At 42.4% G+C, this 16409-nt stretch overlaps 2 protein-coding genes across 2 annotated transcripts in view; one reads left to right on the forward strand and one right to left on the reverse strand.

The window, feature by feature from the left end:
- The window catches only part of LOC119442337 (actin-related protein 2/3 complex subunit 2-like), a 31548-nt gene extending 26030 nt beyond the window's left edge, over positions 1-5518 (reverse strand). The window contains exons 1-3 of the mRNA XM_037707179.2: positions 5361-5518; positions 3697-3790; positions 300-353 (exon numbers count right to left, since the gene is read on the reverse strand). Coding sequence (XP_037563107.1) covers positions 300-353; positions 3697-3790; positions 5361-5434 — 222 coding nt within the window. The 5' untranslated portion in view covers positions 5435-5518. The remainder of the gene's footprint in view (positions 1-299; positions 354-3696; positions 3791-5360) is intronic.
- A 190-nt stretch (positions 5519-5708) lies between these two features.
- On the forward strand, positions 5709-16166 carry LOC119442338 (peptide-N(4)-(N-acetyl-beta-glucosaminyl)asparagine amidase). Its single transcript, XM_037707181.2, has 4 exons — positions 5709-5831; positions 6390-7505; positions 12130-12325; positions 15708-16166. Exons 2-4 carry the CDS (start codon positions 6402-6404, stop codon positions 15875-15877), a joined length of 1470 nt encoding a protein of 489 aa, XP_037563109.1. The 5' UTR covers positions 5709-5831; positions 6390-6401; the 3' UTR covers positions 15878-16166.
- Positions 16167-16409: the final 243 nt, after the last annotated feature.

A 16409-nucleotide genomic window follows, 5' to 3' on the forward strand; every position in this document is an offset into this window, starting at 1 on the left:
TGAACAACAATAAACCTGCAAACTTACCATGCCAAAATAAAAGAGTATGCTCAACAAAATGACCTTGTTGACACGTCTACAATAATCTGCAAGCACTTTTTAAGAGTACAGTGTGTATAAATATTCATTCACACTTACAGTTGCTTGACAAGCATATCTGTGATGCTAAGGTTATTGCTCTTAGCCGGAGATGTTACCAATGAGGCTATCATATGTCGATCAACAAGATATGAAGCCCTGTAGTCATAATATAAGAAAATTGAAGTAAAAAAATCGGATGCAATGAGATGATCTGTTACCTCATCTGCACCATGTTCTTGGAGTTCCTTGTAGAATTTCAATGAAATGCTGACCTGTGAAAGACAGAATGACATTTAGATCTCTGTGACAGAAATTACAAACGTGATTATTTCTGTGGCACAGGAGAGGATGAGGGCAACATATACCTGTTTTTTTATACTTGCAAGGAAGTTTATTTTTTTTTTTAAGCTACCTATATGTTCTAATGTTAGTAAGTTTGGCAGGAGTACATTTCTAAATTTACGGAGTCTGAATCTAAGTAAGGAAAGTCATTGCTATTGGCAGACAAAGTATAGATTTGGGTCTTGAAATCCAACAGCATAAGAATTTGTCTTTATATCTTTGTTTCTGCACTGTCTAGCTTTCTATATGCACGACCACTGTCACCTACTCATGAATGCAGCTGCATTTAGCCCTCTCAGATTTACTAATGCTGCATATAATTAGTGAGTCAAAGTAACTGTACTCATTTATAATGAGGAGCTGCATATTCTGCAGCATGTAAAGTAGAGTTATTGACAAAATAGGAAAGTTGGTTATTTTAGGGTGAAAATGGAATATAAATTCCCTATACACAAGCTATGAAAATAGTGCAGCGAAAAATTACGGATTAACTTCACCACTGACAGTTCTCTGATAAGTTTTAAAAACACAGTGTTAGCCTTTGTACACTTCCCTGTTCTCCAAATGCAGCTGCTGTGTCTAGGAACTGTACCTATGAGCTTCTGCTTGGCAGAAAAGCATTACAGTCACTGAGGCAATAAGCGTTTAAAGAGGTCCTGAACTACCCCTTGGGCTTGGTGAAAAAACACAGTTTGCAGATAGCATACGCTGCTGTGAACATCTGAGTCAAATTTTGCAGTTGTGGGCAGCGCGTGGGCTTGCAAGCAGATTGCGAAGTCATCTTTTTTTTTTTTCTTTCAAACGTGCTCTTTTTAACAAAAGCCTGCTCCTCACTCTTTTCTTGATGCTTTATTTCGTAATATACAGATTCCCATATGTGGCTGCTATTGGCCAATAGCTGACATCAATCAAGAAAGGAGTCTGGATCAGTGCGCTTCTTCCTACTGTTACTGCGTATATTTACTGACGCAGTTTAATAAACAGGCTGAAGTAAGCGAAAATCTGCATTTGAATTTTGATAAGAATTACGTACTTCCTGAAGAAGCCAACTATCGTCTGCTCACGCTTGGCCGCAGCCGCCCGTGTAGGAATTCAACTTTAGCCACCCGGCTTATCGGTGTCGTAGCCCCCGTCAGGTCTCACTAATTTCGACTAGTTTCGAACACTCAACTAGCCTCGAACCATGCGAAACTTAAGGTCAGGCCACACGCATGCTTGCCAGCGCGCACTCACTCCTGGTTTGATGTCTGGCAGACTTCGCTTCGTATTGAGTGTGATAGCACTTTAAAATGTACAAGTTGGAAGTGGCTACCATCCGTCAGTCAAGATGGTGTAGGACAAAGCCGGTCTGCACCATGTAGCATGGCAAGACTGCAGCATATGAGCGCGAGCATGCACTCAAGCCCTGACGTGCACAAAGCAAATGCTTGTGCATATCCACTTGCATGTAGCTGCGGTCTGCTACGTAGCATAGATACTGTGGCTGCCGCGGGGTGCTGCAACGAGTCTCCTGGCTGAGTGCATTGTGGTTTGCTGAGGTCAACCTCAGCGTTTGACTATGTTTGGCGCGTCGTAGGCGTCGAAATCGAAAGTAATGGCATCTACGTTAACATCCAAAATCAGATTTGAACTGCATGCCACGGTGACATTCAGTAAAAATTGTTTTAGGCGCAAGAAATAACACACGGATGACAGAATAAAAGACACCTACTGGTACACACTCACAATTAATTTTATTGCGATAACAATTATATGGACAGATTTGAACTGCGTGACACGGTGACATTCAGTAAAAGTGGTTTTAGGCTCAAGAGATAAGACAAGGACGACAGAATAAAAGACACCTACTGGCGCACACTCACAATTAATTTTATTACGATAGCAATTATGTGGACACTCCAAGTGGATTTCTGTCGCCGTCGCCATGAAGTTTCGTAGAAAGTCCAATGGCGATAAAATCGTCACAACGATGGAACGCTGATACACTGGTCACCAAACCTTATTATATACATCACCCCTGCTAGTTCCCGTGCCACCGTATCCTTACTTTTCCGTAATATGCATGTGTTTTCCAACAAAGGTTTACACGTGCATGCTTTGCAGTGATAAGGCAAATGCGAGCCTGCCCCACTGTTGATTGATAATGCATGCTCTTGTAGGCAATCATTTATACAATGGCCAGTTTGGCAGATGTATACCTTGCCACAGTCTAAAGTGTATGCGATGTTGCATATAAGATTCCTTTAGACTGCAGCAAGCCTTCGTAGTGCAAGGCATTGAAGAAGGATGGAGAGCACAGAGAACGGGATCATATGAGACCTTTGATTGCCAATAACTCCACTTCTTTAGAATGCACTGAAGTACTTTTCGCGGCAAAGAATTTCTAAAGTAGTCTATTTTAACCAAACGCATTTCTCGACTTCCATAAAAACAGTTCAGACCCGCCGTGGTTGCTCAGTGGCTATGCTGTTGGTCTGCTGAGCACGAGGTCGCGGAATCGAATCCTGGCCACGGCGGCCGCATTTCGATAGGGGCGAAATGCGAAAACACCCGTCTACTTAGATTTAGGTGCACATTAAAGAACCCCAGGTGGTCCAAATTTCGGAGTCCCCCTTAACGGCGTGCCTCATAATCAGATCGTGGTTCTGGCATGTAAAAACCCCACAATTTTTAAAAAGTGGTTCAGGGCTCGTTTAAAGGGCTCATTTAAGCAAAATCAATGCAGTTAACTGCAATGAAATTCCAAAAATAGGTACAGTGTGGATGTGACATTAGCTTAATCAATAGAAGTGCTTTGCACAACATTATGCATATGCTTATGTAAATATTTTTTCTCATGGATTTAAATGGCAAAAAGTGAATAAAGGAGGTCAGAAGATATTGTTTTCCTCAAGGAACTAGATGAAGTACTAAAGCAGCTGCATTCCAAATATGCTTTTCTTTTGACGATTTCTTCTCCCAGTAGCACAGCAGAGGTGTCGACTCAATGTGATACAGCTTCATCATGCTCATTCCTTCATTAACCTTTCACTCTCTCTTTCATCAAAACATAACCTGCATGCATGAAAAATGATGTGAGGCATCAAGGCACACCAAAGGTAAATTTTAAAAAAAATTTGATTTGGTAGTACCTTACACTCTCTGCAGAAACCTACCAGAATGCTCTCCAACACAAATATTAAACACTTAAAAATTTCAGTAGACAAAACTTAGACGAAAAGAAACGCTGTTCAGAAACTGCCTGGCACAGGACAAAACAGTGCAGCAACTCACCCTTATCTTTGTCTTGTCACCATTTGGGTTGGATATATGGTACAGAACTCCATCGAAGTCGGCAATTTTGACATCAACAGCCTCTGGCTTGTTGCTGGAGTATAGAGAACACAACATATTAGAAGCAGTGAAATGGGGAGTGTGCATTTACTCAAGCACATAAATTTCTGCTTATTCAGACACCCTGTCTTTCTGTGAGAAAAAGAAATACAGAATAATACTAAGCAAACAGGCAGTGGTGAAAACATTTATTCCTGCTATTAAAGCTCTACTTGTTTCACACTACACAAGAAATTTTGCTCCAATCAGTCAGTGGGACATAGTTGCTGCGTACAGTAGTAACTTTATTCAGACTCGGAAGGCAGCATTAACAATAGAAAGAAAGCATAAGCACTCATTACATAATGTGGCAACCACGACCATGCAGAATGCCCGTAGGGAGGCCTGTCTTTCTCCACCATTGGGCGAGTGATCGGCCTGCTGAGTCATCAGTTTAAGATACGCCCAAGAAGCTGACACGCTTGACTGTGTTCATAATTTATTCGACTGCTGAGACAGGCGGTGTGACCTACTGGTGGCTGCCTCTCACCTCGATGAGCTTGTGGCTGACTACACATTCAGACAAATGGTGAAAATTCTAAAAGCAATCTTGACCTTGTCAAAGTGCACTTACGTAACAATGGCACAAAGAGATAAATGCACTTTTTTTTTACACACTTTAATTTCTGCGGATGACAAGATTAGAAACATTGTGTACTTGCAACTGATGTATATTCTCAACGGAAGGATAATCTGTTTTATTACTCCGTGTCAGCACTGTTAGTTTTTGGCATTATCAAACAAATTACGCGGATGAATGCATTTATGAAACTGATAAAGATAGGGGAGGGGGGGGGGGGGGGTACGACAGAAAGCACTTTCACATCATGTTCAAAATGTGCAATTTATATATACCGTTATCGTGCGGCGTGATGCAAATAGCTATTTGTCCGAAGTGCTTTGCAACAGCAGTTCAACACTCTGAACTGTTCTCGTTGAACACTCGGAAAGGTGTGCGGACTTTTTTCTATAACCAGCACGCTCGCGCCTAGTGCGACAGTTCTCGCGTCGCACTTCGCTTGGTGCTGGTGACGATCAACAAGTCGCTAAGCATAGTAACTTGGCGTGCTCGCCCCGACGTTAGAATGCAGGCGAACTTCCAATCATACCAGAGATATTGTTTCGCTAAGCGTTAACTTTCTTCCTCAGTGCTAATTTGTGACCGAAGCAGTCGAGCAACTATTTTACAGGCAAAGGTAAAACGAAACAATGACCGAAACTCTGGAGAGAAACGATCGGAGGCGGTTTCGCAACAACGTGACACAATTTAAAGAAAGCAAATGATTCACGTCGCTAAGTGGGTAGGGCAGGAAGCGCACAGGTGCATGCTGTCATTGCCAGGTGCAACGTTATAGATTAGAATAAAAAAAGCCATTAGCCAGTAAAAAAGTGACGAAAACCTGTCACATGACGTAGAAAACTACATGGAACTGAACCAGTCGATGTGAATGATTAAAACACTGCATTTTTAAACTCTTATCAGAAATGGACGATCGGCGAAGTACCCTGCCGCGTTCAGATAGAAGTGAATTGAATTCTCGAAGAGTCAAGTTCAAGGTACTCACGCTGACTGGGCATTTTTGAACTTTAGCCGTAATGTTTCTTCTATTATTCTGTTGTTGATTTCCAATAATATCATCTTAACCGGTAAATATAAACTTCACACAACACCCCGAACAACTACACCGGAAACCCACCGGCCGGACGCGAGAACGTGACGATAAAGCCTCCGCTAGTCTCGTATAAATTCAAGTTTGTTGCGTAAAATCAAACGAAAACATAAACATAATATTTTTGCAATCAATTATTGTTTTTTAATACGAATATGATACTGTGTCCCAAAGAGGTACGTGTTTAGCACATCCAACAACAACAACAACAAAGCAAAATATCAAGTTAGGAAACGCTATTCGCGTATTCGGGGGAGAGTCGTCAGCGAGTGGTGAACGCATCGCGCTGTTTGTTATTTAGAAGCTTCTGTAAATAACTGAGCCACTACAACAGTTCTTTTTGAGAAGATCACCTGCATAAAACTGGTAAATATGGTTTTCCAATGTTATGTCGTTTCAACTAAAGGTGCCGCAAACGTCATTTTACCTTTATTCTATGATTTTACGCAATAAAACGTCCGCCCTTAGCACATGTGCAACGCGAAACCAAAAATATAAATTTGAGTTGGGATGCTGTTTGGCTGTTTGGGTCCTGAGGCACTGCACTTTATTTGCTCTTGTAGCATTTGTTTGCCTGCATAATTTAAAAGTGCTGCTTCCAGCCTATTCAGCCGGAACGCCAAGGCTACCTAACTGGTAGGTTGTACCCGGTTGTCGCTCAATATACCCGCCTGTGAACGCTATTACACGATTTCACTAGTGTAGACGCCTAGTAACTGCCTTATAATCGGTCCGATCAAGTGGCAGAGCTTTGCCTTTAATGTCCTTTGTATTCAAAGTTGTGCTCTCTACAGACACGTGGAGCTTCGTTAAGATATTGAAAGGTTGTGATGACGTGTATGTCAGTGATTAGTGGGCAGAACCGTACGTGTCACGATGTACACCGTGGTTTAACGTATGCTGATCGCAATATTTTGTTTTCAGGAGGCAATCGCCATGGAGGTTGGCGAAGACATGTACCCCAAGATAAAAACAAATCTCTCACGGGTGCAAATATACGAGAGGCGTGACCTGCAAGAGAAAGCGTTGGCGTGCATACCCGTTTCAGATCTTACACGCAGAGCACAGCTCACGATGCTTAACTACTCATCTCGCAATACCCCTGCCAAAGAGAAGCGCGACCCAGGGTTCAGAGACTTTTTATTAATGGAACTGTTGCATTGGTTTAAGGAGTCCTTCTTTTCTTGGGTGGATACACTAAAGTGCAGCCGTTGCGGTGGCACCACAACAAATGCTGGACCTGGAGAGCCTACTGCTGACGAAATAGCCGGCGGGGCGTCGCGTGTGGAACTACACAGCTGTTCAAAATGCGGGACCCACGAAAGGTTTCCTCGGTTTAACCACCCTGCTAAGCTGCTGGAAACGCGGAGGGGGCGTTGTGGAGAATGGGCCAACTGCTTTACATTTTTTGCCAGGTCGCTGGCCTTTGATGCTCGGTATGTGCTCGACTGGACTGATCATGTTTGGACTGAAGTCTACTCAGACAGCCAACAGCGCTGGCTTCACTGTGACTCATGCGAAGCTCTCTGTGACACGCCCCTCGTTTATGAGGCGGGTTGGGGAAAGAAGCTCTCCTACATTCTTGCCTTCTCCAAGGATGAAGTACAGGACGTCACTTGGCGCTACACGTCAAACTTTGAAGCTGTTCGAGCGAGGCGCACAACTTACTCAGAAATGGAACTCATTCAGCTTATGCTTGCACTGACCCGGCAATGTCAAGAGACATACAATCAGAAACGCAAGGAAGAGTTGATGCTGAGAAGAGTGCTGGAGCTGGCAGAGTTCCTGACACCTAGGAAAGCAACTGAGAATGAATTGCAGGGAAGATTGTCAGGGGCTTTGGCATGGCGCCAACAAAGGGGAGAGCTTGGAAACTGGGTGCCCTTTTCATACAAGCCAATCAGCTGCAAGTGCAGAAACATTATTTTCAAGTACTCATCAGCAATGGACAAGTACTCCATCTGGGAGGATGGTGTGGAAACGAACCAGATTTCAGGCTGGGAAAAAGGAGCCTTCAGTATCGAGAAGATGTTTAGGAAGGTTAGAGATGCTTCAGTGCAGTCACTTTGGTAAAAAATTGAATCACTGTGAATTTGTTTTTATAGCTTTATCATATGCGTGTGATTGACGCCTCTGGCTTAAACATTCTTTAGACTTTTTTTAGCTGCTTAACAATGAGGGGTCTGTTATCCAAAAAAGAACAACTAAACTAAAACTATCTGTTGCATGCAGAGTACATAGATGCTGATACCCCATTATGCAGAAATGGGCCTCAACTCGAAGCTCGCCCTCAGATCTACTGAGCAGAGCAGACCACCACTTCTTGACTGAAGAAATTGCACTTCAGTAATGTTCTCAGCTGATTCCTGTGACAAGTGAGATACGTAATGGACTCAGCCGGTTCCTGTGACAAGCGAGATACTTGAGAAACGTCGTCACTTCAATGCATTTGTATAGCAGCCAGGAAAGCCTTGTTAGAAAATTTCTGTTCAGTAAATGCTATGCATTATAAGTGCAGTGACAGCTTCACTTGAGGGTTGGCTCTACCATCCACTTTCATAACTCTTTACTGACTAGTGCTGCGTACAGGCAGTATAGCAGAAAATATTTTTCTTGCCAAGTTTCGGTATCGAGTACAAAGATTCTAGCTAAATGTCTTCGGCCAACACTGAATGACAGACAACAAGCGTTATCTCCAGTTTAAAGCAGGAATGTTGAATGAGAAAGAAGGAAGCTTGTCATGCAACTCGCTTTTTTTTGAAAGCATTGTCATAGGAGACAGATTAATGCAAGATATCTTGCTGCCGTGGTGTTACACATGTGATGTAAAACAAATTAAATGTTCACCTATAGTTCACATATGTTTAGAGCCGTCTATACAAATTCGAAAAGAAGCCTTAGGTGGCTTGGGGTGAAGCCCAATTCCAGTTTTCTGCCTGAGGTTTCCTTGAGTTTTCACAAAATGGTACGGGTGTTCTAATTTTGGATAGTTGCTTCATGATGAAGGGGTTAAAAACAGCACGAAGGACAGGGCGAAAGCAGAGACGATGTACATGGTGCTGACTGACAACCACTCTTTATTGCATTTTCAGTTGCAATATATATAAAATTCCTATGTGCAGTAAGGTACAGAAATGTATATATGACATGCCATTGTTGTCTGCAGTTTATCATACATTTGTTTGGTGTGCCCTGAGTATGCGCGCGAAAGACTCACACTGGCAGCCACCTTGAGGCATTTATATAATATACCACTGTCGGAGGACCTCTTGCTAGGCGCAGGGCCACAGAGTTGGCAGACAATAGAGGCAATGCGTGCTTTTTCACGTTTCATAGGTGACACGGGCGTGGACTCACGCTTCTGATAACATTTATGCAATGTGTCCTTTCACCTAGTTCCTCCCATTATCATCCCCCATTGTGACCCTCTTTCTTCACCTTCCCTTACGTGGAGTAGCAGGCCAGATGCTCCATATTCCGGCCGACCTCTCTACATTTTCAAATCAATAAACTACTACTTCTTCATACATTTGATAAGTAGCGCATTTCGCTGCGATGTAAGGATACAGCTTCATTAGGTTGGTTGACGCTTGGCTTTAAATATATTTCTGGATGTTTTGCTTTTCTTGAATATGGCAAGAATTCTGTTTTGCATTTCCAATGAAGAAGAAATGATGGTGTCGGATACAGTGAAGTGAATGTAAAATTCTTTGGGTCATTGAAAATGAAAGTGACTAAACAGCATGAAAAAAAGTAATGTACTAAAGGCCATAGACAACACATGTGCTGCCTCTTTTAATTTTTTTCTTGCTGTTTAGTCCTAAGATCAGTTGCTGTCTTGCTGTTTTATGAATGGTCCAGTATGGTATTGGTTATAGCTATGGTTCAGCATTTTGAGTTTTAATTGTTGTATAGTTCAACATATCTTTAGTTTTTATGTCTACCCAAAAAGTTTTTTTTTTTTAAATAATTCTTCCAAATGAACTTTCCCTGCATTTTTCGATGCATAATTTTTTCGTGTTGGAACTTACCGTATCTTAAAAACAAATTTTGGGTGAATATACAGCTCACATACTTTGTCGATGCTGAAATGTGCTGTATATCTGCAGATCCTGCTCTTCGATGTTGTGATTGGATCCAATATACACAAAATTACAAAGTTTTAGAGAAAGAGTCTAGCAAGAGCACAATGCCATATGGTGACGTGACTATGTGGGAATTAGGAGTGAGTGCATTTGAAATTTGAGCACAAATTAGAATGGGACTTTATTCATAGCCATGTAGGTACAGAGCCCAAAAAATTTATACAGAAAAAAATGACTTTGTACAGGTACATATGACTTAGTCTTTCGAGCTGTTGCAGAAAAAGAACAAAACTTGTAAGATTAAAGGATGCAAATAACATGGAAATAATAAAAAAATTGTGTTTTGGTGGCAGGCTGACATGTGACCTTGATGTCATCAGGCTCCTTTTATTGGAGTGCGTGTAGGCACACAGCTCTGCGCCTAATTGCCATGAGAGCTCTCTGGTAAATTTGCTTTTACTGGCCCTTCTAGATGAAAAGCAAATTACTGAAAAGAAAAAAACAAATTGGCATACCTTTTTCGTTCTTTTTTCTTGAGTTTAAACTGAAACTGCCGAGCCCCAGTTGTAACAAAGGGGCTTTGTGCTCCTCCTCCCCTCTACCCCTCCCCCAGTACAGGGTAGCCAACCGGAGATAATCTCTGGTTAACGTCCCTGTATTTCCTTTACCTTTTTTTCTCTCTCTCCTGTGCTAGCAGAGAGCTGAAAATTGCACCTAATGAATGTGAAAGCTACCACTTAAAGACATGCAGACATTGTAATCAGATCCAAACTTGGAATTGCCCATTTTTAATGCAGAGCAGAGTGGAAGTAAACTTGAATATTGTAAAGAATTAACAGAGACATATCAAAACATTCCTCAATTTTTATTATAGCTCTCATTCTCTTTCTCTTCACTTACAGCATGCCGCCCACTTTGTTTTCATCCTCGTGGCTCTCAAAATTATCTGGGGCCTGTGATTCAAGCCCTGCTGGAATAGTACAGAACATTGTTCCCAATGGAGCTAGCTTCAGTCGTCTTCCCAGGAATCTCGTAGTAGACTGACTTGATAATTTCTTGCTGGCCATTCTTGGTAACTATGTATGGGCCACTAAATTGTCACTTGGCTGCTGGGTCTTTTATTAACGAGGATTGAACTTCAAAGTTGAATTGCAGGGAACGTACAATAATGCCTATTGTCAAAGTGCCTTGTTATTCCAGACTTGTAGTTAGTGTGTTGTCCAGTGGTCTTGGGGTTCTTCTGAATAGTGCATCTGGTTATTCCTAACAGGCGATCTGCTGAAAGCCCAGAACTTCTTCCATCTGTAGAGTAGGAATAGTTATAATAAAATGGAGGAACAGTCTGATCCATTTTGGTGGAACTCTGTTTGCAGTTTGCTGAAGCTTCATGTAGCATGCTTCCTTGTATCGGTACTGCTGCTTACCTTTGAGTGCCTTTTGCATTGGTATTAGTGGGTACTTGCATCAATGTAAAGTGAAAGGAGGTTTAATGCATGGTTGTTATATCCTTTAGAAAACTCCTTACTCAGCTATGCATGGAAGTGTATTGCCTGGCGGCTGCGGTGCTCTGGTTGCTTTAGTTACTGGCACTCCCAAAGCTCTGCGGCTCGGCCTAGGTTTACCAGATACCTTCACCCAAATCTCTGTGCGGCCAGCGCAACCTGGGTGCCTGGGGTGGGACTAGGTAAAGCCATGTTGTGTACATAGCATCCTTCCCCTGTTGGTCAACGGCTCCATGTGTCATTGATGGGCATAGGATGCCTGTGTGAATAGACTTTGGGCAGGACACCGCTGCCACTTTGGTAATGCTGTCCCATTCCATTTTGAATTCGGCAGGGGTACTTTCAGCTTTTCTTTTTGTGGCTCTCGGCATACCATGCACCGTGCTGCAATTTGCTCAATTTCTCCATTGATGGGTCACCACCACACATAGCTTCTGGTGAAGGTCTTCATTGAAACAATGCATTGATGTCTGGCGTGAATGAGTTTCATCACGTCAGGGCATGCTGATTTCAGAATCGCCACTTGAGAACCCCAGAGGAGATGAGCATAAGGGGGGAAAGAAGGGTTAGTTAGGAAGAGGGGTAAAGAATGGCCTGAGGTGTCAATGGGTGCTCTGTCATTCTTCTTTATTCAAAATTCTTTTTGCTGCTGAAGGTGTCTTGTATTATAATTCACACTGCATGTAGCAGCACATAGGAAGCTGTTTCTAGCTGTTGTGACCTTCGGGCGAACTTTCTTTAGTACTGTTAAGAAACAAGAAGCGCATCATTTCTGTCGTACCTGCTGTGGTGGCATAGTGGCTTTGTTGTTGCGCTGTTAAGCCCAAGGGCCCAGAATAGTATGCTGGCTGCAATGGCCGCATTTCGACGGGGGCGAAATGCAATAACACCTTTGCAATAACACCGTTGGGTGCACATTGAAGAGCCCCTGAGGTGCTCAAAATTAATCTGTACTCTCCCACTACAGCGTGCCTCATAATCATAGCATGGTTTTGGTATGTAAAACCCCAAAATTAAATTAAAGATTTCTGTGGTGGAGGTTTCTCTTCTGACAAGTGATGTTGTGCTGTTTGCAAGGTAGAACAAGACTGGAAGATGAGCTACTTGGCAAGACAGGAGGGCTCTCCAGAAGGGTCGCTGTCTTGGAGGCTTGAGCTCTTGCCTGGAAGGACGCTGGAGAGGCTGGACTTGACGTGTGTGGGAACCACGTATGAGAATGGATCAGTCAACTGGTCCGTGTCCACAGACGAGGAAAATATTCCCATTGAGGGCTGTAAGTATTATCAGTTTCAGTTGTTTTCCCTAGACCCTGCCAACAGTTTATAGACAAGGTGCATGCAAGGCATTCACTTTTTAATGTGACAGCCAAGTTTTCTACGCTCATGTCTCTTTTTGTAAATGAGTGTAGCACAAATTTTCTTCTAATTGGAGTTCACAGTGTGTTTAATAACTCTGTCATTCACGCACCGTTGTCTTACAAAGCACAGTTTGTTGCATTCTGACTATTTGTGAGCTGATGTTCAGTGTATTTTGTAGTGGCTGTGACAACTGGTATTCAGCGTTCATTGTTAGTCAGCCTATAGCTTCCTAAAAATTTAGGTATATACAGCTTCGTGCAAAATGGGAAACAGCTATAGCTAGTGCAGTATCAGTTGCAGTGCACATTCGCAGCAGTGCACAAACAATATGCGCGTTACGGTCCATCTGAAGGCTGGATATTTATGTAGCCGCCATATAAAATTCAACAATACTTGTGTCTGGGGCCATGCTGCGCCCAATGTAAGAGAAACTCGGGTGGCGAAATTCAGACGGACCGGCAAGCACTGCAAAGATTCATGTGTAGAGAACGAAAAACTACAATGCCATGTCATAATCTTTAATGCTGTCTTTTTTTTTTTTTTATTGCGATAAAGACTTGCCGTTAAGGCATAATTCTTGATGTGTATATGTGTATTATATGTGTGCTGTGAGGCCTGTGTTGTGTATGAATTGAAGCAGTGTTTTGTGGAATCTGTTATCATGTATGCTGTCCATCGCCTCAATTTCTCACCTGCTGGTGTCCAACTTACCTAGATAAGTTGCATCTTATCTTTTTTCTTTATTGTCTATTTCCTGGAAATTTTGAGACAAACATTATTTCAGAAGCAGCAGCAAATATAGTATTTTCATGCAGGTGTAGCTTGTGCTTACCAATACTTGTGAATTCTAAGCGGCTGATGGTCTCTTATTTATAAGTGTAGAATTTGAAATGATTATTACATTTATGATAAAAAAAAGAAAACTGAGATAGTGGTGTGGCTCGAAGCCTGCCAACTGCACAGTTGGCAGGCACGAAGTAAGAGATAGAGAGCAACTCATTGTTGAATTTAGCAAGGCTTCATAATAATGGCTTGCTAAATTTTATTTTCATAGCAATTAAAGGACACTTGAAGCGCATTTTTGGCGGTACCATTGTTACTACCCTTCTATCAAGCCTCAAGGTATGGATGGTGCATGTGCCACTGGTATGTGGAGGTTTAGAAGCTATCCAGAGATGCAAGCAATGCACAATGCATTTGACTGCAAGAACGACCTAGCCAAGTCCTGCTCCACTCAATAAGCTCCCCATGGGAGACAGGGCAGCGTTCTGCCTTTCGCTGCTGACGTGAATGTTGTGTGCACACAAACTAGCATGCCTGCCGATCAGCTGTGTGCCTACCACACTGTGGTGCATACACTGGCCTGAGCGAAACGGACAGCAAACGTCAAGCTAGAGCTTTCCAATCGTTTCATTGGATGCTGACAAACGCCAATGGTTTTCTGTTCGTCTCGTCTCCAGTACCATTGAGGTGGGGTGTCTGTAATGCCACTGACAGCGTTCCTTATCGTGGCAGCGTTGTGAGGCACTGCTGCTGCGCAGCAGTGTGCGGCGTTACGCCAGCATGTCACCCCCACATATTGTTAGAACACAGACCTAGAAGCTTGAGCAGAGCGCTAAACCTTGCTGTCACTTTCTGTGCGTCACCCCTTGGGCGAATCTGCCCTTTTTTTTTTCATCCCATTGCTTCTTCATTGGCTAGGTTGTCACTGGGAACGACCACTCAGCATTGCAGCACTGCCAGTGGTTTTATATGCGTACCTGTGCTATTTATTGGCTCTCGGTACAGAAATGTCTTATTTAGCTCTAGCTTTTGAAGCCATGTGATCTGGCTGTGGCTACTTAAGGTTCACATTATGCATGAATAAATATTCAGCATTATTGTCACTATTGCATTGCATCAGCAGCAGTGTGGCAGATGATGGGAAAAGAAGTATGAAAAATGAAATGGATCTTTACAAAATGGGGCTCCTGGAGAGTTTTTCTTGGTAGCTTGCCTGCCTAGTGTGCTAGTTGAGGTAAAAGCAACAGCATTTTCATCAAGTGACACTTTTGCACAAGGCAAACCTTCTTGCACAATATGAGCAAACATATTTTCAAAAAGCTAATCGCAGTCTGGTTGAGTCTATGGTCCAGTTGAAAAGTAAGTGCCTTCATACCATGAGACGTACCAGTGATGCTGTTTCAACATTCGACGCATGATCTGTACCTCAAAGCCCAGATGATGAAAGGAGCTGCATCGCACATGTGTTGCACAGCTTTGTATTTTTGGACTGTCAAACCACACCATTCATTACATATGTCTATGCCTGCCAGGCCATCTAGTAAACAAAGGTATAGTGCCACTGCATGGTTGAGCTGGTTAGTGCCGCAGCAGGGTCTGCAACAACACAGGGTTAACGCTTATCTTTACAACATAAACTTGCTCCTGGCAGAAAGTACAGAAGCTAAAGAGCAGCAGATGTGGCATTTGATATATAACCTGTTGAGCAACATCTTTGGTAGCAGTGGCCTGCCAGTTCCCTTCACACCAGATTAATACTGTATTTGCTTGTGTAAGACGTGCACTTAAAAAAAAAAAAAAAAACGTCGGCGACTGCTCTTACACAAGTTGGGCTTTCGACTATATGCTAAAGCTTTGAACAATGTTGTGAACAATGTACAGAATAATGCAAACAGCGGTTACATTCTAAACACGTATATATTTAAAATTCAATACATACTCATCAAGTTCTGCTTCATTCTTCGCCACTCCCTCTCTCGATGTTGCTCCGGTTGTCACCGGCGTTTACTAGTGCCCTTACCTCATCAGCACACTCTAAAATATGCTCATCCTTGGTGCCGTCTATGGTTTTACATATTCCAGCAACCTTAAAACATTCAATGATCACGTAAACTGATATCGAAAGCCACGCATTCAAAATAAAATGTTTGGCAGAACATAAAAACATTTTGACCTCGAAAATGGGGGTTGGGGGTCTTAAATGAGAATATACAGTAGAACAGGAGTGCCAGCAAACTTTGTCATCTGCTGGTGCACTTGTTTTGTGACAGCTGCGGTGAGGGCTCTCATTGCCTATCTTCTTGTATAGTTCCTGTATAGGGGTCCTGCACTACATTAGGGGCATCCAAAGAGTGATGAAATCTCTGTGCCTATGCAGTAGACACAGAGGTATATAAAGGGATTAGATTAAGCACAAATGTGCAGCTGTTTTTATACTTGTAGGCAGTGTAAGAGACCTTTCATCAATTTTAATTACTGTTTCGACTGATCCATATCTTTTCTTGTTCTTTTCAGCCAATGGAGTACATTCTATAACATCGCTGAAGACAGCGAAGTTTGTGTGTTTGAAAGCAGTAGTCACTGGTGGCCAAGGAACCAATGCCTGGCAACATGCACAGTTGTGCAGGGAATCATTAGACAACCAACACTACAGTTTAGAGATGGCTGTGACACTTTCAGACTGAAGAGACAGAACTCTACACCAAGTGTCTTCAATTTCCAAAGCATATATGAATAACTCCTCAGGAGTTAAGAGGTGCTCAAATTAGAAACCAAATTGTGTTTACTGGGCTGAATCAAAATCTTATGTTTGTTGTACTTAGGCTTTTACACCATGAGCACAATCTCTATCAGTGGAACACCATGAGTGGAATATCTAATGCACTTGCACTGCATCAAGTCGTGTCATTAAACATGCATTTTTATAGCAGTTCGAGAAAATTGCTGCACAAATAAAAGTTTTAATCCTCAAAACTCTCTTCACTGTTCTGGCAGTTGCTTAAGTATGGGCATTATTTAAAAAAAACACCACTCAAATGACAAAAGACGGTTAATTATCTCCATCGTTTTGTACAGAATTATCAGCAATGTTACCTCATAGCAGGGTCTTAGAACTAATTGTTTTTCGTTCCGGTTTGAGGTTCATTCCACTAAAAAAAGGTCTGTTTTGGTTATGCTCCGGAAGGGAAAACGGAATGAAAAAAATAATCTGTAACT

Source organism: Dermacentor silvarum, chromosome 2 (assembly GCF_013339745.2).
Source record: "Dermacentor silvarum isolate Dsil-2018 chromosome 2, BIME_Dsil_1.4, whole genome shotgun sequence".
Classification (NCBI taxonomy): domain Eukaryota; kingdom Metazoa; phylum Arthropoda; class Arachnida; order Ixodida; family Ixodidae; genus Dermacentor; species Dermacentor silvarum.